At 35.0% G+C, this 24,005-nt stretch overlaps 4 protein-coding genes across 4 annotated transcripts; 2 read left to right on the top strand and 2 right to left on the bottom strand.

Annotated features, from left to right (window-relative positions):
* Positions 1-1,442: 1,442 nt before the first annotated feature.
* On the bottom strand, positions 1,443-6,228 carry LOC145619417 (translocase of chloroplast 34-like). Its single transcript, XM_081674101.1, has 8 exons — positions 6,022-6,228; positions 5,547-5,658; positions 5,317-5,424; positions 4,491-4,615; positions 3,574-3,835; positions 2,602-2,670; positions 2,340-2,501; positions 1,443-1,868 (listed from the first exon to the last, which is right to left on the bottom strand). The coding sequence occupies exons 2-8, from the start codon at positions 5,643-5,645 to the stop codon at positions 1,761-1,763; spliced, it is 933 nt and encodes a 310-aa protein (XP_081530227.1). The 5' UTR covers positions 5,646-5,658; positions 6,022-6,228; the 3' UTR covers positions 1,443-1,760.
* Positions 6,229-7,274: 1,046 nt separating this feature from the next.
* Positions 7,275-11,088, top strand: LOC145619392 (uncharacterized). The gene is made up of 5 exons (XM_081674075.1): positions 7,275-7,716; positions 9,057-9,181; positions 9,432-9,746; positions 9,839-10,008; positions 10,486-11,088. The coding sequence occupies exons 1-5, from the start codon at positions 7,429-7,431 to the stop codon at positions 10,836-10,838; spliced, it is 1,251 nt and encodes a 416-aa protein (XP_081530201.1). The 5' UTR covers positions 7,275-7,428; the 3' UTR covers positions 10,839-11,088.
* Positions 11,089-11,349: 261 nt separating this feature from the next.
* Positions 11,350-19,344, bottom strand: LOC145619562 (uncharacterized). The gene is made up of 13 exons (XM_081674279.1): positions 18,987-19,344; positions 17,389-17,462; positions 17,000-17,083; positions 16,837-16,917; positions 16,331-16,411; positions 15,452-15,544; positions 14,442-14,621; positions 14,269-14,336; positions 13,076-13,127; positions 12,843-12,896; positions 12,673-12,765; positions 12,364-12,430; positions 11,350-11,837 (listed from the first exon to the last, which is right to left on the bottom strand). Exons 1-13 carry the CDS (start codon positions 19,129-19,131, stop codon positions 11,764-11,766), a joined length of 1,146 nt encoding a protein of 381 aa, XP_081530405.1. The 5' UTR covers positions 19,132-19,344; the 3' UTR covers positions 11,350-11,763.
* Positions 19,345-20,453: 1,109 nt separating this feature from the next.
* On the top strand, positions 20,454-23,896 carry LOC145621213 (uncharacterized). Its single transcript, XM_081675954.1, has 4 exons — positions 20,454-20,708; positions 20,848-20,962; positions 22,894-23,038; positions 23,438-23,896. The coding sequence occupies exons 1-4, from the start codon at positions 20,490-20,492 to the stop codon at positions 23,634-23,636; spliced, it is 678 nt and encodes a 225-aa protein (XP_081532080.1). The 5' UTR covers positions 20,454-20,489; the 3' UTR covers positions 23,637-23,896.
* Positions 23,897-24,005: the final 109 nt, after the last annotated feature.

Genomic DNA, 24,005 nt, shown 5'->3' with positions numbered 1-24,005 from the left:
TCGAGTTAGTATCTTTAGTTTTGTTAAATGAATTGTTTATATAGGGCGAGGGTCGAATCGAGTCAATTTAATTGGATTGTGATGGTTTTTAAGTGATCGAGCAATTGACTAAATTTTATCTAATATAAAATATTAAGCATAAGCTACATAAATTGTGAGGTGTGGACGATTGGGTGAATGTGATACATTTTGCCAAAACTCGAAACCTCGACTTAGAGATCCCATGGAGTAGTGAGGGTTTGGGCTAGAAGCTTGTGAGAGTGGTTTACAAAGAACTTAATACATTACGTAGTTAAGTAATCCTTCTACCCTTCTTACATTCCAATTATAAAGTACTCTTATATATGAATGACAATGAGATAATACTGCTCAAAGTCATTATGTAGGAAAGTCTTCCAAACAAATACAAATCAATGACCAATTCACAATGATTATGCTGTTGCAGTTGAATGACCTAATGAGATAGTTACATTATTTTTTATACTGAAACAACCTAATAGAAATATGATCTTTGAGATTACTTGGATGGATTGACAAGACTTGTCATAAAGATATAATGCTTTTGATAAAAGGTTTCCTAGGATGTAAATTGGATAAAGTTCTTTTTTTGTAGAAAATAACAAATGTAAGAAGTATACTAGATAAAATTGACAATAACAAGAAGGACACTCCACTTAACAAAAGAAAATGACAATCATACAAGAATCTGATTCACATTGCCAAAAGCCATAAGCACTGTGTAGAGTCTTCCAAGGATGAAATGGATAGCCACTCAACCTAATTTTTCTCTTTTTGTCCATATTTCTTTGTCACATTTAGTCGATTTAGACTTGTCCAATTTTTACGTATAAACTACTAATGACCGAAACTTGTTTCATATAGTTATCGTCTATATTATACGGAGTGTGTCTCAATATGTGATACTTATAATCAAATAAATAAGTGCATTCCAAATTAACTCTAATAAATCCTATAAAAAACAACCATATAATCCGACAGCTCAAAGGACTAGTTGTTAATATAATAGCACTGCTAATTTTGGTTGAGAAAGACATTATGGCACAATCCTACCCACCCTATTGAGGATCACAAGGACTACCTTTTGGCGCAATAACTCAATTACCTATCATGTTTGGTCCATGGTCTTCAAGAAAGCAATAACTCGTTTCTCTAATTCTCTTTCTAATCATACAGTTTCGTTAATAAACGTCATTCAGTGCCAATTATTTGATTTATTACGCTAACTTAATACGGAATAATATACGAAGTATATAAAATAAAGACCTTCAATCCTCGAGGTTTATCCTAATACACGAATTTTATTAAGCGCAAACTTAAATGTATTTCTTTATGAATTATTCTGTGAAATACAATACAGTACCTTAATTTTTACCTTTGTGCAAGACTGCAAGCACATCCAACCACAAAAACAGAGATACAGATTCCACGGCAATACTGCAAATATTTTTACAAAACCAGCTTCCTCATTAAGTGAAAATTATTTGGTACTTCATTAGATACAATAGTAGTAGTTCTAGCCAACCAGATTGAAATAAAAAATAATATAGCGTAATTTCATTGCCTGAATACTAAAATAACAATAAATAGATAGATAAAAGAGCCAGCTCTCATAGATACTCAAAATCGCTCAAGTTGCCGAAGGTTACCACTACGCTGACTGTAACAACCTCTATAGAAGTGATGAGAAACACAGTTGAGTTGCTGTCAGAGGGAAGAGAGAGAAGCAGACTGAGAGCCCATTAGAATTTGCGCTTGGCTGCACCAATATCTCGGAGTTCCCATGCAGGCTTACTTTCCTTCGCGATATCATCTTTGATCAAACCACGAATCTTCTGTACCAAAAGATACTGCAGCCAAAAAAAGGTCAAATCACAACATAAATGTTCTGTTTGAGGAACTCTTCAAAATTAGCAAACTAGAGAACTGAATTATGGCCTTATAGAGTAAGATTTGCCAAGAGACAATATTGTCTGTATACTCATTCTGATAACAAACCATCACATTGTTGAGACGCTGCTAAAATTATCAGAATGAATATAGACTACAAGTGAAAAGGGGAAAGAAACTATATTCGGGTATCAAGAAGATGGAAATAGGGCTAACAAAATGTACTTCTCTACACTACAAGGAACAAGCTGCACATTACTTTTGCCTTCCACAGCCAACAAATTTTATTTATTTATTTATTTTTAAATATTTTTTTATTTATTTTGAAAATTTTGCATGTTTTATTTGCGAGATAACTCGGTTAAATGTCAAAACACTACAATAACAGAGCCACATATATGTTAGCTAATCTTGTATATTTAGAAACTTACTTGAGCTGCTGCAATCAAGGGTATCCACCATTTGTGTTGTTCATTTGGGTTAGGTCCCTCAATCAACTTCTTGTCAACCAAAATACCCTTACTTCCATTTGAAACAACATCTATGATAGTTTTCACCAAATTTGGTATCCATGATATTCCGTTAGGAAGAACCTATAATGATAGCAGCAATTATCAGTGAACTTATGGTACTAGAAGAAGCTGATAACAAATTCTAAAAAAGGCAGCAGGAGTGAATAGATAAGCAACTGACCTTTTCACCACTTTCATTTTTATTGCATCGCCCACTGTTCTCAACCAAAATTACAGGCATGGAGAATGCCTAGGAGAAAAATAAACAAAAAGAACAAAATGTTTAGAATATGGTAAACACAACTAAACACGCCATATATGAAGGAAATAGGATTCCAGAGATAAATTGGTTTCTATTATGTGTTATAAGGATAAAAAATTGCTTGAAAATTAACTTTATACCTGTGGGCAATGGTCCTTGTATGAAGTAGAAACACAAGTAAAGGGTCTATTCATGTATATAAGCAAGATCATTCTAAAACAAGAGAACCAAAATAAATGCCAGACATTAACTAATAGCTTATACCAAGAACACAATCTTGCAATTCTTTGGCAAGATTGTGTTATTGACTATATGTTTAAACGAAGAATTACAAATACTACAATCATCATTGAATAATTTCTGATTTCTCCGAAACCCAAATGTTGTAGACAATTTCAGCAAAGAGCATGCCATGCAATTAAGCAGTAGTCAACTCAGTAATTAGGACCTTTGACAAATAAATCAAAAATTAGAAATGCATTTACTAGTCTTTCCAAGGAGTAATTATCACAAAATAGATGTTTTTTCCTGTATTTACAACAGCTTCCAAGAAAGCTAAGCACGGTACATGTGGTGGCAACTAAAACTCAGATGGACACGGTGGACAACCAATTAGTCATGTTATTTCCCGCAAGCACTTCTACCCTCCCAGAGTAAACAAAGGGGTAATGAAACAGGTATACAATACCATTAAACATCATAATAACATACGCTGATTAACATGAAATGCAAGAGACACGCAATGCAAACAGAAGTACAACAACAACAATAAAGCCTTAGTCCCTAAATGATATGGGGTTGGCTAACATGATACGTCCTAAGGCACCGTACGACAAAGTCAAAAATGAAAAGAGTATGGATAAAAAAGGCAAAAAGATGAAGATGCCATACAAGGTCCTGCTTCTTTATTCGCCCCCCAAGGCGGACAACTTTTAGAAGAGCCTCAGATCTTTTACTGAAGAAGTCTTCATAACTCAGGCCATCTGGGGGTGAAAGCTGAGCATGAGTGAGGACAATAGCAGCACGGTTCCAAATTTCTTTTCCAAAACTATCGGTAATAGCTTTGATAATTTGCCTGTCCAATGTATCCACTCTGTAGGCATCTAAGCGGTCCACATACAGCAATACATCGATGGTTTTATCCAAAAGAAAGCTGCTCAAACCGAATCAAAAGGAGAGTTAGAAATAAGACAAGGACAACAAGAGAAGGCAAAATAAGAAGAAGAACAATTAAATGATCACAATACATTGAGAAAGTCGGATTGCCAAAAAAATAATCTATCCAGCCCTGATACCAAAACAAATATGTTCAGGTGCTCACATACCACAAATGCTCAAGTCGGGAATGAAACAAATCCATAATCATTATACAGCTTAGCAAGATGATTGCAGCTGAAGTTTGCTGCCATTTATGACACTGTATGCTAAAAAAACTTAACAGACAGCTAGAAAAGCTCCAGAAATATATATTTAAAGGCATCTAAGTTATGCACAAGAACATTTTCCCACAAGGAAAAATGAGTACCAACCAGCAGATTCATAGCTGAGGAAGAAACAGAATCACTTTTCACAAAAAAAATTGGATCATAAGCACAACAGTAAAAATCGTTTTCCCAGTGCCCAATTAAGGATACGTAGAAACAGACTAGAAAGCTATATCAACAAATATAAAATAAAAAATTTTTTTAAAAAAAACACAATCCAATAGAGAGGAATACTTTATGGACTATAAGCATGCATCATCACTGACTATAGAGAATTACTATGAATCCAAATTAACAATATGACAAGTATCATTCAGCACAAACCTTTTAATCATATCAATAGCACGGTCATTCACATATCCACCTTCAACTAGACCTGGTGTGTCAACAATGTTCAATGTAAATCCTGCTCTTGAACGAGATATCATCACAGGCCTTGATGCTTCAGACTGACAATCAATCAACAAAGAGTTAAAAAATTCGCAAAGGAAAAGATAACAACCGCCTCATGCCACAAAAGAAAAGAGCAAAATATTGGTTGTGTGCTTGTGTCCCTTCCAAGTCAATGTTAATACAAAGTGATAAAAGTACTACATATTGTGTACCTTGTCAAAGGGAAAAAATGTAAATGTACAGTAAGGCCAATAACTTAACCAACTATGTAATCCATCAATCAACCTAAAGTCCAAGGTAACTCTATGCTCCGATTTTGGATCACCCACCGAGCATGTCTCCCATGAAATCTTTTCACCCTATATATGATTTAATCTTGACGCGTCAAACCTTCAGTACCAAATAGGATCAGATGGAACTCATAATTTTCAAGGAAACTGAGGAGGCTTGAACCATCGAACTAAAGCAAAAAAAAAACAGTCCAACTATGAATTTAATTTGACCACTATAAATTCCATTTGGTGGTTTCTACCTTCATAGGTTCCCTCAAAGGGCTGTGAACTTGAGTGCTAACAGAAAGAAAATAATTCGCATATTTTCCATTATATACCTTCAAACATTTTAAGTATTTGGGAAACCATGACTTAGACAATGAGTAATTATGCAAGTTTACTATATCATGAAATGAACAGGAATTACAGAAAAACAGTACACTAACAAAAAGCCATTTATAGCAACCAAGGCAATGAAACCATACCTGAAAAGCACTGACAGCAACTACTCGTTCACCAATGACTGAGTTTACAGTAGACGATTTCCCAACACCGCCTTTTCCCATAACAAGGATAGTTAGTGAATCCACATTCTACAATCAAACCATCACAACAAACATGTTTATCAGAATTCACTGAATAAACCCCCCCCCCCCCCAAAAAAAAACAATTTCACATGAACCAATACAGCTGTAATGCAAAAAAAGAGCCAAACCTCTTGCTTCAATGTTCCCAAATATTCGAGCAACTTAGTTTGAGTTGCAAGCGGAAACTGCTGAATTCCACTCCATTCACGAACTATTTGGCCAGCCATCCTAATCTTTCACCTGCTCAATTCACCCAAAAAAAAAAAAAAAGACCTAAAATTCGAAATTCCTTTCAAAAAACCAAATTCAATCCGAAAACAAAAAAAAATTCTACTAGTAGATGATAATGTAATCCATTGTCCACCCTAAAAATTAAAACTTCAAAACTACAGTCGAAAAAAACCCTAATTTGAAGAGGGGCCAAATCAATAATAGTGCCCACTTAAAATTCACTCAAACCCATCAAAAATTTTCAAAATTTAAACAATTAAATATCATATTAAGCAATTAATCATTAAAATTTACGTGGGTATTCAATAAAGCGTTTTAAAAAAACCCTAAGAAAACCCAGAAACAATGGAGTTTTAAGAAAGAGAAACTTACAGAGTATATTGGTGTTGAAGGGCGAAAGGAGAAAGAAGGCGTCAATAGAGAAAGAGGAAAGATAAGGGCTTTAGCTAAAACCCCAGCCTTATCAACTTCAATGCCCTGTTGTTTTGCTCTTTCTCTCGCTTTCTTTGCCTCTCTCGCGCTAGTATCCGTCTCTCTCCACCCCACCTGATTTCCTAATAAGAGGTCGGTGGACCCAAATTGTAGAGTAGAACAATAGACAACTACGACGCCAAAGTAGAGGTGACAAATGAGTTAAGTAGTGATTGGTGAGTAGTGTGGATCAACCGATTAGCTATTAACCGTTCTTTACAGTGGACGGTGAGAGGGTAAAACTTGAACCAGTGTTACATAACAAGTTAAAATACAACCAATAAGTAGTAAAGATTATTAAACGACGTCCGTTTTTTATCAGGTAATGCCTGCATTTTAGATTGAATGATTATCCTTACGTGTATTTTTATATTTTCACCTCTCTAACTCAATCTAACACTCCTTTTGACCCCCTCCCAACAAACCACCATCAGCTGATTGCAAAATCATTACCGGTGTTGAAATCGTGTTTTTATTAATATTTTGGGTAGAAACCAAACAACTGATCGACCTAGGAGGAAACAAAGTTCCAGTTTCAAAAATTCTAGGCTCACCATCTTTCTTAAGGGTAGGTTATTTGTTATATTGATCAGATGTAATTCTTAATACCAGTACTTTTTTTTAGCGAGATATTACCGAAATACCGGTATGTATAGCTAGATTTCACCGTATAAAAATGTTATTACGAGTACTTTGCAAAGTACTTGTATGCGTGGACCGAACTGAGTCCCACTAGTCGCATAGTCCCTATATGCATTTTTTGCATATAGGAGGGAAAAAGTGGAAAAGCGCTGAGGTTTGACATCCAGAATGGTACTTTTTATGGTTACAGTGGTACATTTTTTGTACTATTATACATGTATATTGTACCATTAGATCTTAGTACTACTATTATATCTCACAATGGTATAATATTTTGATGTACCATTTACATACTTATTTGTACTATTAGCATAATATTTATACCACTATAACTTTTAATGGTACTATTTACCTATCAAATGGTACTTTATACTCCAACTACAACTTCAACTTTATTACTACATTGCCATCCTATATGCAATGTTTGCATATAGGAACTATGCGCCAGACCTTCTCCGACCGAACTTATCAAACCGATTCCAAACTACACTCCTATTTACGAATCACAAATTCTATTTTCGTCTACCCTAAGAACTCCCACTTTCCTTATCTGCTCAATTAAACCAAAATCAGATAAAACCTATTTTGACCTTTTAAGGCCGCTTATGTAACAACCAAACCCAAACCCAGAAATCCCAGAAACCCCAGAAACACCCACTTCGAATTATGGGAGAAGTTAACAAGAAGAAGAAGAAAAGAGGGGGTGCTAAGAGAAGAATGACTGCTGAACAAACCTTAGCTTTAAAATCTGTTAATGAATGGGTGTTATTAGCGCAACAGTCTAATAAAGCTGTTGATGATGAAGAAAGAGAAAATGAGGATGAATTTCTACCAGAAATGATGCGAAGAGCTCAAGTTTGTGAGAAAGTTGTGTTTGATTTGCATTCTCATTCGATTTGTAGTGATGGGTATTTATCCCCTTCTGCTCTTGTTGAGAAAGCTCATCAAAATGGGGTCAGTTTTCTTCCCCAATTTTTGTTGCTTATTTTAGTTTTTTCAAGAAATTTACTTCATTTTATTGTTGGGTTTTTTAATTTTGTTCTTTACAATAGTTTAATGTTGATTTTGAACTGATTGAATTAGTTTTCTTGATGGGTTTGTTTGATGATGACATTAGAATTTTGTTGTGTTTTGGAAATTTGGAGCATAGTATTTAATATTTATTGCATTTGGTTGATATTAGGCATTTAACTTAACTGTTGAACCCAAGAGATAAAAAGAGGGATATCAATCATATCATATGATGATAATGAAACAGGAAGAGTACTTTGACAACTTGACTAACTATTAGATATCTAACCGTTTGATTGAATATATATTTTCCTTAATTCCTAGGTCCCTAATAATTGGTAGAAATTCCTAAATTTAGTAGATGTCGGGGCAATATTAAAAGATACATATCCAAAAATGCAGATATGCTTCTCTCCTGTCACTGAAGCCTTATTATCAGCTCGTGAAGTTTGATCTTTTCGTCTTTTTGATGTTTCTTTTGTGACTGTTTTGCTCTAGCCGAGGAATGTAGCTATTTAGTTTCACGTAGTTTTGTGTCTAAAATGGGATAGTTTACTCACTCAATTCAGGTGGTGTACATAATTGTAGAAGTTTATCTTACCTGCACCTGGTTAGTTCTTACAAAAACACTTGTTGAATTTTGGAAAATTAAGGATGTGAAATGATGCTTTCTTAAAGTGCCTATTCTCTCTAATGTTTTTGATTTTTTTAATTTTTCTTATTTTTTTATAATCAATATAAGTCGCACATTCCATAGTCGTGAGCAATAGCAATTACTCGTGAAGTCATGAGTGTTAGTTTTCTATGAAGTAGGAAGCTTGACTTCCATAAAGTTTAGAGTTATTTTGGAAGAATCACTGGTTTTGTTTTCTTGCCGGGATGGAATATGGGATTCTGAGCTATTTATTTATTTTTTGGCAAGTAGTTATATTCTATTGCATCGTTATGGCTCTGGCTTGGTGAACCTTTTATGTAGCCATTTCTAAAAGATGTGGTTAGATTGATTCACAAAATATCTTCAATACCTGTGAGTCATCAATAACGTTATAATAGAAGTCTAGAACTCTAAGATGTTGTTTTTCTGTTGAATGTTGATCAAGTCATCAGCATTGATTCATTTTTTGCATTCTGATTCTAAATTCTTTATGTTTCCCTTTCTGTCTATACAAGTAAGCTAGGTGCCTCCTCCTTGAAATTCAGTGGTTCAGCATAATTATAAAAGTCTTAAATTTTAAGCTTTGATAAGATTTGTGATTTATATTTCTGTAATGTCTTCAGAACAGGTGAAAGTTCTTGCTCTGACTGATCATGATACAATGTCTGGTATCCCTGAGGCCCTGGAAGCTGCTGGTAGATTTGGCATCAAGATTATTCCTGGTGTTGAGATCAGTACCGTTTTCTCTACAAGGCAAGTACGAGTATTTTATTTTTTTTAGCTAATGATAATGCTAGTTGGATAAAATTTTATCATTTTTTTTGGTTAAGCATTGATTTTGGTGTCATCCTTTATGCGTGTAGTGTAGTATACTATTACTGGAGTTACTGCTACTTACGTAATATATTGCTAATAAGAAGAAGAATGCATTTAAAAATATCTGTTTAGTAGATAACCCCATGATATAGCAACATTGACAATGGAAAATTGAATTGATGAACAGAGATAATTCTGAATCAGAAGAACCAGTTCACGTCCTTGCATATTATAGCAGCTGTGGACCAGCAAGATTTGAAGAGTTTGATCAATTTTTGACCAACATAAGGGATGGACGTTATGTTCGTGCAAAGAATATGCTCTCAAAATTGAATAAACTCAAAAAGCCCGTAAAGTGGGAACATGTCATTAGAATTGCAGGCAGTGGAGTTGCTCCTGGAAGACTGCATGTAGCTCGTGCTTTGTTGGAAGCTGGCCATGTTGAGGATCTCAAGCAAGCATTTGACAGATATCTTTATGATGGTGGACCTGCTTATTCTAAGTAATAATAGCTGAGCTCAATGGTGACTGTTCCTTAATCATGATTTTTTTGCCTGATGTACAAAACTTAGTGTCTGCCTGTCCTGGGTGCAGGGGAAGTGAGCCTGCTGCTGAAGAAGCTGTGCAAATGATTTGTAAAACTGGGGGAATAGCTGTTTTGGCACATCCATGGGCATTAAAAAATCCTGTTCCGGTGGTCCGCAGTTTAAAACAGGCTGGTCTGCATGGAATAGAAGTTTATAGAAGTGATGGTAGACTTGCAGGTAGGTGATCTTCAAGCAGTTCATGTACTACTGTTGCTTTTCATAGTTAACCGTGTATTTAGAAATTGGGTTCACCAGTTTTTAATAATGTGCAGGGGAGATTTAGAGGTAAAATTTACAGGAATTACAGCTGAATATGTACATTTGTTCTGTGTACATTTCTGTTTGTGCTAAGAGTCTTATTTAATTACCTGTCCTTATTTGAAAAAATTTAGATAAATTTCCCTGTTTTATTTAATTAGTACGTTTTTGAAAATCATGTAAAAGATGCTACTCCGCCACTAATGTTTTAATTGCCAACATTCAAAGCATTAAATCCTAAGTCAGTTCTTTCTCTTGCCCAATAACTTGATATTCCAATACAGTGAAATGGTTATTACCAACAAATCACAGTACCATGAAAAGAAAGAATCAATCTTAAACTTTACGTAGTACTTACCTAGGATTCAAGCTGATGTCTTTTCTTTACTGCAACAGTATACAGTGATCTTGCTGATGCTTATGGCCTCCTAAAGCTTGGAGGCTCAGATTATCATGGAAGAGGCGGACGTATGGAATCTTCTCTTGGAAGTGTTACCCTTCCTGTGTTGGCTGCCAATGACTTTCTGAAGATTGCTAGACCAATTTGGTGTGATGCCATAAGAAGTATTTTGGAGCAATATATTGAAGATCGGTCTGAGCTGAACCTAAAGCATATCACCAGGTTTGGAATAAAAAGGATTTCTACCAGTAATTCTGAGAAGGATATAATAAACAGTTATTTGCGCTCATGGTTGACCAAGGAAGAGATGCAGCATGCAGTTTTCCAGGCCACCATGTTAAAGCTATGAGATATTGCAGTAAATTGAGAGGAAAGCTCACATTATCTTTCAATTTGCCATATCACACCATGTCAAAGATTTAGTTTCAATTATACAGGGCGTGTCTAATTAGAAATTTATGCACATCGTAGTTCAATTTTTTTTCTACTGTTGTGAATTATATTATAAGGATTGGTGCATCTCAGAATGAGTCGTTGTACAATGAAAGAATATAACCTCTAGAGTTTTATTCAAATATAGAAGTGTTTTTTTTTTTTTCCTTCCACAACTGGTTACAATTGAATTTTGATTTTACTTGACGACTAGGAAGAAGGATACCGTGGCCTTGCATTTTAGGTTGTTAGTTGTTACAACAAAGTAAGCTCAATAATCCTTGCCACTAAGTGAACCAAATGTAACATTGTAAGAAAATTTTACCTACATTGCATTCTTATACAGTTAACCCTGATGGTGAACAAAGGAAACTTATACGAAGAAGTATAACATATTGCTTCGTCCAATGAACTTGACCGAACTGGTATGGATTAAAATCTGAGCTGTTCGTATAGCAATGTCTAACATCAAAGTGTCTAAATAATCTACACATAAATACTCTTGCCACTAAATTTCAGCTGTTCGTATAGGAGACACAATTGTGTTGATAGGAAGCTGTGGTGTGGACATGTACACCAACAATTACGGAGTACACAATTCAACAAAAATGAATGACTAATTGCTCAATAGCATAACAATAACTGTTCAACAATCAAGCAAGCCCATCGGCCAAAATTGACCACCATGCCATAAGCCACCGGGCACTGAGTCACACTCTAGGACAATCCTCTCCAATAATTTCACACTGTATTTCACCCAGGAAAATCGAGGATATAAGAGTACATAATCAACTGGGAGCTGGAAAACTTTCTGCTCTAGCAATAGCTCAACCTAATTTCTTCTATAGTTTCTTTTTCATAGCCTTACGACCATGATAAACAAAAGAATCTACTATCCCTGCAACTGTGAAAGTACCTGAAAAGGAGCAAAGATTTCAGTACTATTGATGTCTTAACAAGTTCAGCAAGTAATACCACAGCAGAAACATAGCTAAGATGAGAAATCTCAGATATGTCAAGGTCATTGGTTTCAGATGGTTAGTGGTCAATAACATATAGCAGAGGCAATAATGAATTGGGTTGTTGCGAGGGGAATACAGCAAAATCAACTAATAGGCAATGCAGGTGCAAAACACATATCTGGCAAACACCACAGATCCCAGAATCATCTCCTAACAGCTCAAAATCCAAGCTGTACAGGGTAATAATTAATTTTGCCTAGGAATAGTTTGTCCATTCCCACCGCCTTTTTCCCTCACAATCCTTCTTTTCAACTTCCTCAGAGGTTTTTTATAAAAAAGAAATGAAAATAGAACAAAAAATTAAGCTAGGACTCCAGGAGTCCATAAAATATGTACATCCGAAAAAGGTAGATTAGCAGCTTCAAAGTAAAGGGGGAACAGATTAGAGCAGTTAAAGAGATAGAGGAAGAAGAATTGTACCTCCAACTATTGCACAGACATTAGTCAAGAAGTGTAAAAAGGACATGTGCTTCTCCGTGAAATTTACCTGAAACATTAAAAATGAAATCAACCACCAATTTCATAGTGCTTGTGTTCTTATTTGTAGCAAGAAAGAATAATATTGTAAGGTCAGTAAAGTTAATATATTACATACATAGGGCAAAAGGGAGGTGAAAAAAAAAAAAAAAAAGCAGAAGACGAGAAATTGAAATAAGCTGTTAAAAAAATATAGTAAAGCGTATATATTCATATAGAACCAAAGATTCCATGATAGAAAACATAACCAACCTTGACTGGAGAAAGATCATAATAAAAGAAAACCCCAGGGATAGTCTGAAAGCGTCCTGGTTCTGAATTCTTAAAGTGCTCTGTCACAGAAAACTGTGCAAACCATTACTGAGATGAGATAAGCAAAACATTGTCACAGCAAAAGGCAAATAATTATGTGGACAGAGTACCTGATTGGACAGGATAGTACGTCGTCTTGCATCGGTGTATATTGTTGGGACAACCTGAAGTAGAGAATTTAATGATTATTCTCCAAATCATCAAGCAAAAGCAAGGATGATCTTAAGACTATATCACCCCCACATATTGTACGTGCTTTTTGTATATGTTTGGGGTAAAAAAGTAAGGATATTTAAATTTGAAAACAAGAGAAAACAGACAGACTCGCAATTATGGAGCAAACCTTAAGAAAATACTGGTAAGATCCACTTGTGGTCTCTTGTAACCATTGTACCCTAAAAGCAATACAATCAATTTTAGTCAATAGACATTGATAAAAAAAACAATGATTCAACCTTAGATAACAAGAATGTTTTATACAGAGTCTAAGGAGTAAAGGGGATCATGTTTCAAATTTACTCTGCTTTCCTTGAAAATTCCACTCAATGATTTACAAGTTATAAACTTCACAGCTATACTAAGTTTGCTGCCAATATAGACACAGGGGGTAGGGAGGTAGACAGGTAGTTGAGAATCATGAGCCACACCCTCCAATGATTTGAAGACTCTCCAACAAAGTACCAAAGAGGCCATCGAGCATGAGTTTGGCATTTTGTCAAATCAACAAGTGTTACAGATGGATTTATTTACACTCATGGACCCATGGACAGCATAACAATTTTTCCCTCAGGCTGCCAATCACGATTGGCCATATGAGGCTGATCTGAAAAAGATCCCTACCAAGTAACCTCTAAGAATCCGAGAAATCATTCATGATATAATGATCCAGGGTTACCCCCCTTATATTCTGTCTATGATAGGAAGCAACCAATTTTACTTTTTAAACACCTTTAACACAAATGCTGAAAGTCCAGAAGATCACAAGAAAATTCTTTCACACCTTGTCCTTTCTTTTTAAACATCAGAATATGAGTTCAGCTTCAGCAGCAAAAAATAAATAAATAAATAAATAAATAAATTAAAAAAAAAAAAATAACTAGGACAGGAAAACTATAGAGGTTACGAATCAATTTTTTAGACTTTTAGTGACTATTCTTTAATTGATTGATGTCATTCCCTCCATTCATAGTGTTTACCTAGTTGACCTATAACAGATTGAGAAAAGTGGATAAGAACCTATGAAAATAGCTTTCAGAGAATAGTGCATTAGATACCCAGAAAGAAAATTGTTAGCTAGAACATTCATCTAGGAAAAATTCAAAGAGGTTTGATATGTTATGAAGTTTAGGGAGTAATAGATAATGAATAAAACAATACTCGGCAAAGATACAGCCAAAAAAATAAAATAAAATAAGCATGGTCAAAAACTCAAAATCATTATGGGCTTTCCACTGCTCTTTAGGTCATATTTACGGAACATCAAATCAATTTTTTATTCAGCTCAAAGGTTACTAATGAAAGATAAAGAAAAATTACCCATCCAGAGGGTTAACAACGCCAGGAAAATAGTCTCCAAAAGCTAACTTGTTGATCTTATGGCTTATCTGTCATGAATCACAAATAACTACACTAAGTCTTAGAACATAAGAGAATAAGTATACAATATATACATGAAATATTAGAAGAGTATTGACAGTGTTAGAACTCACATTGTAGTTGTCCGTTTGGACAGCAAATAAATCACTAAGATGGAATTCTGACATATGGAAACTCTTTCCCGGAATAAAATGAAATGTCCCTGCCACTTTATTAACTTCCAGAAATCCATTAATATTGCATCCTTCACCTTTTTCCTCATCGATCTTTTGGAAGAATCCTTCCCTTTCACACTGCTCATATGAGAGGAAGAAGAAATAAGGGGAGGGAGTATCTTTAAGCAGAGTTAAAGCCAGCCACATATACACATCTGGACATGATAGGCACAATGCCACAATCAACAGGCAATGAAGAGAAACAGGAGTTTGGATTCTTTGAAATAAATACTAGGAACACAATAACAGATGCAGGAGTTTGGAATAAATACTAGGAATACAATAACAGACATTTTATGAAACATGTTACGTGTTGAATACACCAGGTCACCTTGCAATAAATTTCCAAGACTGAAAATTTATGTCGAGCCAAAATCTGGACCCCTTAGACCAACAGCACCATCTACTCTGGGTGATTGATATTAGCTATGTAATTGGCAGGGGGAAGCACAAACATTTACAATGAACAAATTTTAAAAGCATAAGTAATAATGTTACCAATATGCAATGTAAGTGCATTAAGAGTTTAAGACAGTTGCTAGAGCTCTATGGGTCTATTACACACATTCCAGCATCACTAGATTTGTCTGCAATAAAAATCACTGATCGTAAAAAATTTGACGAGATTTACTCCTTGCTAAATTCTTTAGAGCAGTTTTTTCATCCCAGCATCATATTACTACCAGTAACAGCTGAAATTTGTCCCACAAGTAAGGTTTGTAAACAGCTTTAACAGCACAAACCCAAGGAAAATTATTTAAAGTACCTCTGGCAGAACAAGTTTAAATTGCCTAGCTTCAAGGATCATCAAGATCCATGATTATAGTTCACATCTTAATGAAATATATGGTCCATCTGATTTCAAACAGGAAATTTTAACTATTCCAAAAAATAGAAACTAAAATTACCTGATCAATCAAATCCATATTTGTCAACGCCCAGCCTTTTTTTCTGTATGCCTCACGAACTTCTTCGCAAGAGTTGCAACAATGATCATCAGACTGCAGAAGAAATGGAAATTATGGATCGAAAAAGAAGTGAAGATATTCACTTTGTAAACATGTAAAAAAAAACAAATTCCTCTTCCCCCTCCCTTCTTTTTGGAAATTATGAAATTGATCACCCCTACAGATTTAGGTCACCTCTTGTAGAGAAAGTACTTTACATGAGCACTTGAACTCTTGAAGGTGCATCCCAATAAATTCTCCCTGATCTTCCCATTATATAAAAGGACCATAGGTCTAAAAAATTTAGTGATATACTTGCCATGCCAATACATACATTGTGCTTAAGCAGAAATCCCCAGAACATCATTTCTACCTATCTTAGTTAAGCAGTCAGCATTTCAGACACACATTTACACAGAACAAAATCATGAAAATTCTTGTTTGTTGTAGGGTAGAAACTAAGCTGAAATGAGTTTCAAACAGAACCTAAACATCAAGCACAAAAAAAGAAAGATATAGATACGCATAAAGATAGCGAACCAACGGCTATTCTAACAAAATTCAGGATATCAGGTAATAATTTGATGACCTTGCACCCTCCTTAACTCATGTTATTGATCTATCTGTCAAACAGATTACATAAGCAATAATAGACAGGGGTAGGGAAAATGTTTCCTTCGGGATACACAGCTAATAACAAGCAGTTCACCCTTAACAAGGAGACTAATTCATGATCATGATTATAATTTTTTAATTTTAAATTCATGCAGGTTCACAATGCAATATTCTGCCATATGAATGATATTGTGTGCACCAGAGTTAATAGACAAGGGAAAGTACCGTTTCTGCTCCATAACATGAACCACAGTATGTCTCATTGTGTTCAAGTCTGCCACCATGCTTCTGTAAAGGCTTCGCAATCTACATATAAAGTAAGAGTATCAATTAAAACTAGCACTATGAAATAAATGAATAATGCTATTCCATCTATCCTAACTATAAATTAGGTATTTGATTTAATTTATCAAGACTATTCTCTCTATCCCTTCTGAGACAAGGTTGGTGTTGGCCCCTTTAAATTGTATTTAGCATATATAAACACAACTACAAACTTTAATAATTTAAATACAAAATACTAATCTGTTCCACAAGTTGATGACAGCTACTCTAGGAGGGATGTTTTTATGCGGTGCTAACGATTTAATAACTATCTTTGTGTAGAATTGTGCATAATATAACACCTGAGTCCTGACAGGGGGACATTAATGAAGCTACTGTGAAATGCACTAAAATATTTCTTTACTTTTGAAGGAATATTTTTTTTAAAAAAAGGCCTCTTATCTAACCTTCGGCGCTCCAATGCCATCTCGCCTAGTATCAACCACGTTCCCATGAGCATCAACTCTTGTTTTGACAATGTCATGTCTCTGCAAGCAAGCCAAACAAAATATATGATCAGAAAACAATAAATGACGAAGGCTGGGGAAGCATGTCTCTTTAGTTACATACTATGTCAAAATGCCGCTCTCCACTGATATCTTCAGCGTCAACACTGAGAACCGTGCAAGGAACTTCTGGAAAAGTAATATCAAACTGCAATTAACAAGCAAAGAGCAAGCATCAAAAATTGACTCACGAATTCAGAAGATACAAAATATCCATGAGAATCTGTGTATACAATAAAAATAAAAAGTACAGAAAAGACCCAAAAAAAAGGATCTAACAGACTTGCACAATTACTTATTGAAGTTAATATGCAGGATTCCCGCAAAGACAGTAATATATTGTTGAAACGTAGGATTAAGGAAGCAGAAGTCAAATGTGTTGTTACAAGCAAAATATGAGATAAAATTCATTAAATGCAAGGGAGAGCATTCCAAGCAAAAGAATGTACTCACATTAATACGAAGTTTTCCCCCTCTAGATGTATCCACTACAAGTGTCGTCTCTGTAACAGTATGCAGATATGATTCTGCAGAAATATAGAGAAGTGTGCAATACAAGTGGTCAGTGATGCAAAAGATCACATGAATATTAAATTTGATGCCTTGGTAGAACAAGGTTCAAACTTCAAACTTAAATCTAGAATACTATAGATAGACACAAGCATCACAAACCACAAAATTTTTTATCAATGACAATTAGTCACACATTCACATTACATGATCACATATCCACGGCAACTGTTATTAGCATACACTAAGCAGATCTCAGCAAAGTTGCATCATATAAATATTGATGATATCGAGTACAATATAATGATCATCATTGTATCCATCATCATGATTTGGATACCAATATTAGGACACTATTATTATAAGATAAATAACCTCTGGACATTTCTCTGACCATTCCTAATTCATAAGCATACTACATAAAACTACCACCGATAAAATCCAAAATGCATCAAGAAATTATCCTTGGTCTGAACAACAACAATATTAACTTATTTCTTACATTCTGCCAATATACACCATTTCAATGAAGGGGCAGGTGGATCAGTTCATGATGTCTCATCTCTCAAACAAGTAAACAACTAAATGGATACCAACTAAGCCAATTAAAGACTTTGGCTCAGCTAAAGGCAACACAACCCAAAATGAAGCTTTTTTAGGTACAGCCAAATGGGGCGTACACTACACCGTAAAGAAAACAAGACACTCTATCAAAACCAGTGTGGCAAAAAGAGACTAGGGTTGAGACTTCACAATACGCAATTACTGATCCAGCACAGCGCATCTGGTTCGTATTTCAGCTCTCCGGCTTAGATACTTCTAAAACAAGATGCTCCTACACCAGCATTGACCATACCATAACCACAAACCAAGGGAGTCCAAATATTGCTACAATTAAAACCCTAAATCCAAAATCATTACTCAATGCCTCAAACGAGGTGATGCAAACCAGAAGGACACGCCACTACCCCAGAAAATACGGAACCGATTTACCCATCAAACCCTTGATTCGAAATTCATTAACATCGGAAATTCCACTTGAATTTTCGACAACAATCTAAAGCTAAAGATATTCTCGATAATGACTCACTTTGCTCCATTAGCCCACAAAATGCTCCTCTAATTAACTACTTTTTCTCTTGTACTCAAATGCACTAGCGCCCTAGTTACACAGATATTAGACTGCCTTAAATAACAACATATCTTCCCTCCTTTTTCTCTTTCCCTCTATTAGCAGTAATTAAGGCTACACATAACACATTAACAAGGGAATTTGCAAATACAAATAGACTAATTTACTTGTAAATCTTTCAATCAAATTCTAACATCCCAAATTCCCAACTAATTATGATCAATTTGTCAAATTTGTCACCTTTTTCACCTACCCTTTACCCATCAACAAAAAATTCTGTAACCACTGGTTACCAATTATGTTGTCAAATCAAAAATAAAAACTTTGACAGAATTTCTCAAAAAAAAAAAATCAACTTTCTTAAAAAATTAATTATAATAACTTACAAAACCAATAAAAAGAGACATACTGAGCTCAAACAAGAAGAGGAGGAACATGATGATGGCGGAAACAACGGTGACGACACCGCCGGAGAAAGTTCTCTTGTAGAAATCTTCATTGATTTTAGGGTATGCATCCAAATCTCGAAGTTTCTGGGATATGAAATTCTGCATTTTTAGAATTTACCCTCCTTAATTTTCTTCAATATTAAATTTTTTCCAGATATTTGGGAGAATTTTGTATTTTTTACAGACCCAATTAAAAAAAATTATATTTCCCACCAAAATCTCTGCAAATTACTTTGTTATTATGCATTGAGGGAAGAAGGGGAAGATGGGTGTTTGGGAGTGAAGGGAGGGAAAGAAAGCGTAGGTCGGAATCTAGGAAACGTATAAAATAAATGCAAAGATTATTTCATTTGTTTATTTCCTAATCTCCTTATTATTTTCATTAATACGAAATATTTACATATTCATTGAATCATTGTTTGTTGTGCACTTGTACTTGTTTGAGTTGTTTCTTGTTATAACCTTTTGGTCAAATATTTTCTTGTGTTTCTCACTTGGTCACACTTTAAATGTAGTTAACCGATTAATCGATTATTGATGAATGTTAGCTATTGAGATTAGTTCGTTAAAGTCGAGCAAGTCACGTCTACATCATTGTCTATTGTGACTCATTTTATACGCTTAAATTTATTTAGAATTGTCCCCATTTTTTAAAGAAAAAACTCTCGACAACAAAGAAGGAAGAAATCACCATGGACAGTGAAGGCCAAGGAGGACAAGCTCGAAGAATAGGCGAAACTCCTCGTCTAATCTCACCTTGGTGGAATTGAAATATTTAAAATCGAAAATTCTATAAAATCCCGCACTTTTTCAATTTTGTTCACATTTTGTTGATAATTATTTCTATTGTCGAGAATAGCTTGTATATTAGATATTATTACTGTTAGTATTTGTGTAAAACGATTAGTTGTAGTACAAAAAATTAGGTATCTAGTTTTGCAACTAGAGTTTCTTTTTTGAGGTATAATAGATGTCCGTTATTACGTAGTTGATGATGGTAGTAGTGTGTGTGGATGACTGGGTGATGGATAATGAGGTTGGTGGCAGTTGAAAGATGTTGGGAATTGTTGGGGTGATGTTGGACGATAGGGAAAATAAGGGTAAATTCAACCTTTTTATCATTAATCAAAAGTATAATTATGAAAGCTGTCATGAAGTCATAGTACTCATGGATGTAAATTACCTTAATTGTTAAAGGATTAGGGGATGATATCCTAAACTCGAGTTCAAAACTCTTCTACATCAATGTCCTTACCAGTTACCACTATAATCTCCTAATCCTAATAAAAAACACGAAGCTATATAGTTATTATTTGGCATAATTCAAATTCCGAACCTCTAGGATTAACCCTTTATTGGTTAGCGATAAATATAATTGTAGGAAATAAATAACCATCAAATTACTCCGTAATACCCCCTAACTTGACAAGTCACAACACAAGCGAGAGAAAGAAGGCGCAGCAATGAGCTTGGCACTGATCCAAAGCTACTCCTCCGCAGAAGAAGACGAACAACAAGAATCAAATCATCATTACCACAATTTCTCCGACGAAGATGATGATGACTCTGATTCCGACAAAAACGCCGCCGTTTCACGCGTTCCCTCCTCTTACCGCCCTGTCGCCGCCCCTAAATCTTCTCACGATTCAGCACTTCCCTCTGCTCTCGACGCTTTCTCCGAAGTAATTAATGCCACTCTTTCTTCAAAATCTTTCGATTTTCGTTGAATTACTGCATTTTTTGAGCTGGGTTTTTTGTCAATTTTGATTTTGAGTTGTAAATTTGATTACCCACTTCTTATTTTTTGTTGGGTTTTTGGAGATTTCAGGGCCACCTCAGTTTCTTAATAATTGCGTAGAAGATCAGAGTGCGAGAAGAGATGTTGTTGTTCATCGAGGTCGCAAGAAAAGCAGAGACAAGAAAGATCTGCCTACTGGTATATTCCTTTATTTTTGGAAAATTACCAATTTTATCGTTTTGGCAATTAATTAGACCTAAAATTCGAATGAATAATGGTACTTATATTCAGAATTCATATTCTATTGAAAAAATCATCTGTCAATTATTTCAAGTTCAATTTTTTTTTTTTTAAATAATCTTAAGTATTAGGGTGTACGGTTTTTGAACCAATGAAGACAAGTCTTTGGGAAAACTATGGTTTAGTTTTTGTTGTGAAAAAGGAGGAGCTATTTGCTATAGCCTATATATGCATGAGATATGGGAAACTAGGTTGGAGCTTTTAGAAGTGATGGTAGCACACACTTTTGGGTTTAGAGATACCCGGTGTTAACCCAGCTGTAGTTTATTCAAGTATACACTCATGTTTGAGTTTGAATTGATGAGAGATTGCGTTTCTCAAGGTGGAAAGATTGGAGCTTGAATGGAAGGTTAAAAGATCTCGACTTGACTTAGAAATTTATGGAGAGAGAGCTAGAATATGATTTTAAGCCCTAGAATACTTGAAAGACGATCAAATTGATTAGATGGATTGGGTTGTTTTGAGAATCCAAATCTCGGAGAGACATTGGTATTCGGTAGGAATAAGCGGGATTGGGGACCTTGAGGAAAATATCTCTTGGTTGGTGGGAGCAGGATGATATTTTGGATTTCATGTTAAGCTTGAGTTTGAGTTGGATAATTTTGGGTTATAATTTCAATTTGAAATTGATGTGGTATAAGGCTCACATTTTGAAGTTCCTTTTTTGAGTTTTCAATAAGGTGGGCAGGGTTTTGGAGGTGGTGGGTATTTTCGTTATTTATTTTCCCAATTAGGTACTCTATACAGGTAGACATGTTCATTTTGATTTAGCTTGAGCTTGGCTTGTCAGGAGATATGATGAACTCGTACTAAGCTTCAATCCACTTTGTGTTGAGTTTAGCTACATTGAGCTTGTGAACAGCTAGGTTGCTTTTTTTTTTTTTTTTTAGTTGCATTGGAGAAGTATTGGTATGGGCTTTCTTAGAAAAATAAAAGGTTGAAATTTGATAAAAGTAGGGATTCATGGAGAACATAGAGTTTTGTTGATCGGAAGCAGTAATGCACTCTATATATGCCCTTTATTTAAGATGAGTGATAAAATCTTTTATCAATGATCTGAACTTAACTTTATAAGGGAAGGGAAATAAGATAAATCTGATGGCCGGAGAATTTTTGTTGTGGGGACATGAGCATTGAGTTCAGACGGTCCATCATGGTGCTTTGAGGAGGCTAGTAGAGCAAGAGGAGAGTACTAGTGTCTATGGTGGTGGGCTATTTTCCATTTGTTTTCCCCCTTTGTATAAAGTGATATATTGTAGATTTGTAGGCATTATTTGGAACATCCATGAAAAGTGAAATCAAAGTAAATAGCTGAAAACCCTTTTGGATTTGTGTTGTAATGCATCTGGTAGCATTCTTAACACTTGCTGTGAAAAAAAAAAAAAGAAAAAAAAAATTAATTCTATTATGTGTAGTACAGCTTTGATATGGCAAGGGATAGCACTTCATGTTTTCTTGAAATGTTACTTGTCAGTCTCAAGAGTATAATGCTTCTGAATCATTTGTCAAAATGGCATTGATTGATGAGCATTGCAAAGTAGAATCCTAGAGCATTAATAGTATGGTGATGTGGAATATAAACCATTTACATTGAGGCCAAGTTTATGACTGCCTGTTGCTTGCCAACAAAGATGGTAGGACAATCTGGGAACAGAAATCTACAATCCGATTAGCTCAAGTATATGTGCTATGTGTAGAAGTCTAAAAATTCATACTTGACATGTTGACAAGGTGCAAGTGGACTTCTCTTTTGTTTTGCAGCCAATTTTTGCTGACATGTGATTTCTTTTGTGGATAATTAAAATCATATGATGTTATTGTTCTTGTAGGTGCTGTGGTGGAGGCCAAGGCCCATATAGTTGGCATTCGTGAACGAGTAAGGAGTGATATTGAGGGTAATGTTCCCTCTACTGGTTCAACGCAGCCTCAGAAAACACCCCCTGCTACTAAAACTGATGATGGCTCTCAACCAAGGTATTCTTATCTTACTCTAGCACAGTTAAATATGCACAAATAATTTAATTTCTGTAATAAGGTTTTTGAGGCAATTCTTTTTGTTAGTTCCATCATCAGCCAGCATTTTGTTATCATTTGATCTGGGAGGAAAAATTACATAATTTGTATCATTATATGTTACCAACCTTCCATGTGCTCAATTACTAATGTCAATAGAGTTGGTGTCTTTATACATTATACATCTTTTTTACCGTGAACTGCTTTGAATGATCATGTTGATCTGACCATAGTAATACTCCTATCATTTGTTAGCTTGGGGGAAAAGGAATGAGTTTTAGTTACTCTCTATATCCATTTGTTGAGTTGGTATATATTTTTTTTTTAATAATTAAGTCGGCGATATGAATCTTGTTTCAGGATGTGCTTGCAATGCGGTATACCCTTGACCTACTCTAGTGCCCTGGGGATGATTTGTCCTGTATGTCCTTTAGATGACTCCAAGAAGAAGGGATCAACCGTTAAAGATAAAGAGAAGAGCAAGCGAATGAAAGGCCAGTCTTCTCATGCTAGTTGGAAAAGTGAGACAGAGATGCATCTTAGGCAGCAGTTTGATTAGCAGATTTTAAGGAACAATTCTGCATGCTGGCAACAGACATCAGTGAAAGCTTAACACAACTGCCTTTTTTTTTAAATTTTTTTTTCCAGAAATTAGTGTTTTGACTATTGTATGATGTTAGTTAATTTCAGAGGTCTTTCTGGAAGGAATTGCAACTGTGTTTAAGCTTGTATCATGTGTATGATGATTGTGGTCACTTTCATTAGAATCCAAGATTCCAATTCTAATTCAACTCCCTTCCTCAAGACCCAAATTTAAATGTGGGAAAAATCTTTTATCTGCTATAAATTTAAGATAAAGTTCAATTGGTATTCCAAAGTTGGAGAACACCCAGACATACAGTATCAGTGCGAGGCGGGGTTGGTTGTA

This window comes from Chenopodium album, chromosome 27, assembly GCF_948465745.1.
Source record: "Chenopodium album chromosome 27, dcCheAlbu1.1, whole genome shotgun sequence".
NCBI lineage: Eukaryota > Viridiplantae > Streptophyta > Magnoliopsida > Caryophyllales > Amaranthaceae > Chenopodium > Chenopodium album.
Note: the sequence above shows the minus strand (reverse complement) of the source record. Positions and strands in the feature narration are given on the sequence as shown.

Excerpts from the sequence above, each read along its gene's own strand:
- LOC145619417 (XM_081674101.1), bottom strand. The coding sequence starts at position 5,645 with ATGGCTGGCCAAATAGTTCGTGAATGGAGTGGAATTCAGCAGTTTCCG. Across the intron at positions 4,616-5,316 it reads TTGCTGTCAGTGCTTTTCAG|TCTGAAGCATCAAGGCCTGT; the intron begins GTATGGTTTCAT and ends ATTGATTGTCAG. Across the intron at positions 3,836-4,490 it reads GCTATTGATATGATTAAAAG|CTTTCTTTTGGATAAAACCA; the intron begins GTTTGTGCTGAA and ends CGGTTTGAGCAG.
- LOC145619392 (XM_081674075.1), top strand. The coding sequence starts at position 7,429 with ATGGGAGAAGTTAACAAGAAGAAGAAGAAAAGAGGGGGTGCTAAGAGA. Across the intron at positions 9,747-9,838 it reads GGTGGACCTGCTTATTCTAA|GGGAAGTGAGCCTGCTGCTG; the intron begins GTAATAATAGCT and ends TCCTGGGTGCAG. Across the intron at positions 10,009-10,485 it reads AAGTGATGGTAGACTTGCAG|TATACAGTGATCTTGCTGAT; the intron begins GTAGGTGATCTT and ends TTACTGCAACAG.
- LOC145619562 (XM_081674279.1), bottom strand. The coding sequence starts at position 19,131 with ATGCAGAATTTCATATCCCAGAAACTTCGAGATTTGGATGCATACCCT. Across the intron at positions 15,545-16,330 it reads CATGTTATGGAGCAGAAACG|TCTGATGATCATTGTTGCAA; the intron begins GTACTTTCCCTT and ends TTTCTTCTGCAG. Across the intron at positions 14,622-15,451 it reads ATATGGATTTGATTGATCAG|TGTGAAAGGGAAGGATTCTT; the intron begins GTAATTTTAGTT and ends TCATATGAGCAG.
- LOC145621213 (XM_081675954.1), top strand. The coding sequence starts at position 20,490 with ATGAGCTTGGCACTGATCCAAAGCTACTCCTCCGCAGAAGAAGACGAA. Across the intron at positions 20,709-20,847 it reads CTCTCGACGCTTTCTCCGAA|ATTTCAGGGCCACCTCAGTT; the intron begins GTAATTAATGCC and ends GGGTTTTTGGAG. Across the intron at positions 23,039-23,437 it reads GATGATGGCTCTCAACCAAG|GATGTGCTTGCAATGCGGTA; the intron begins GTATTCTTATCT and ends ATCTTGTTTCAG.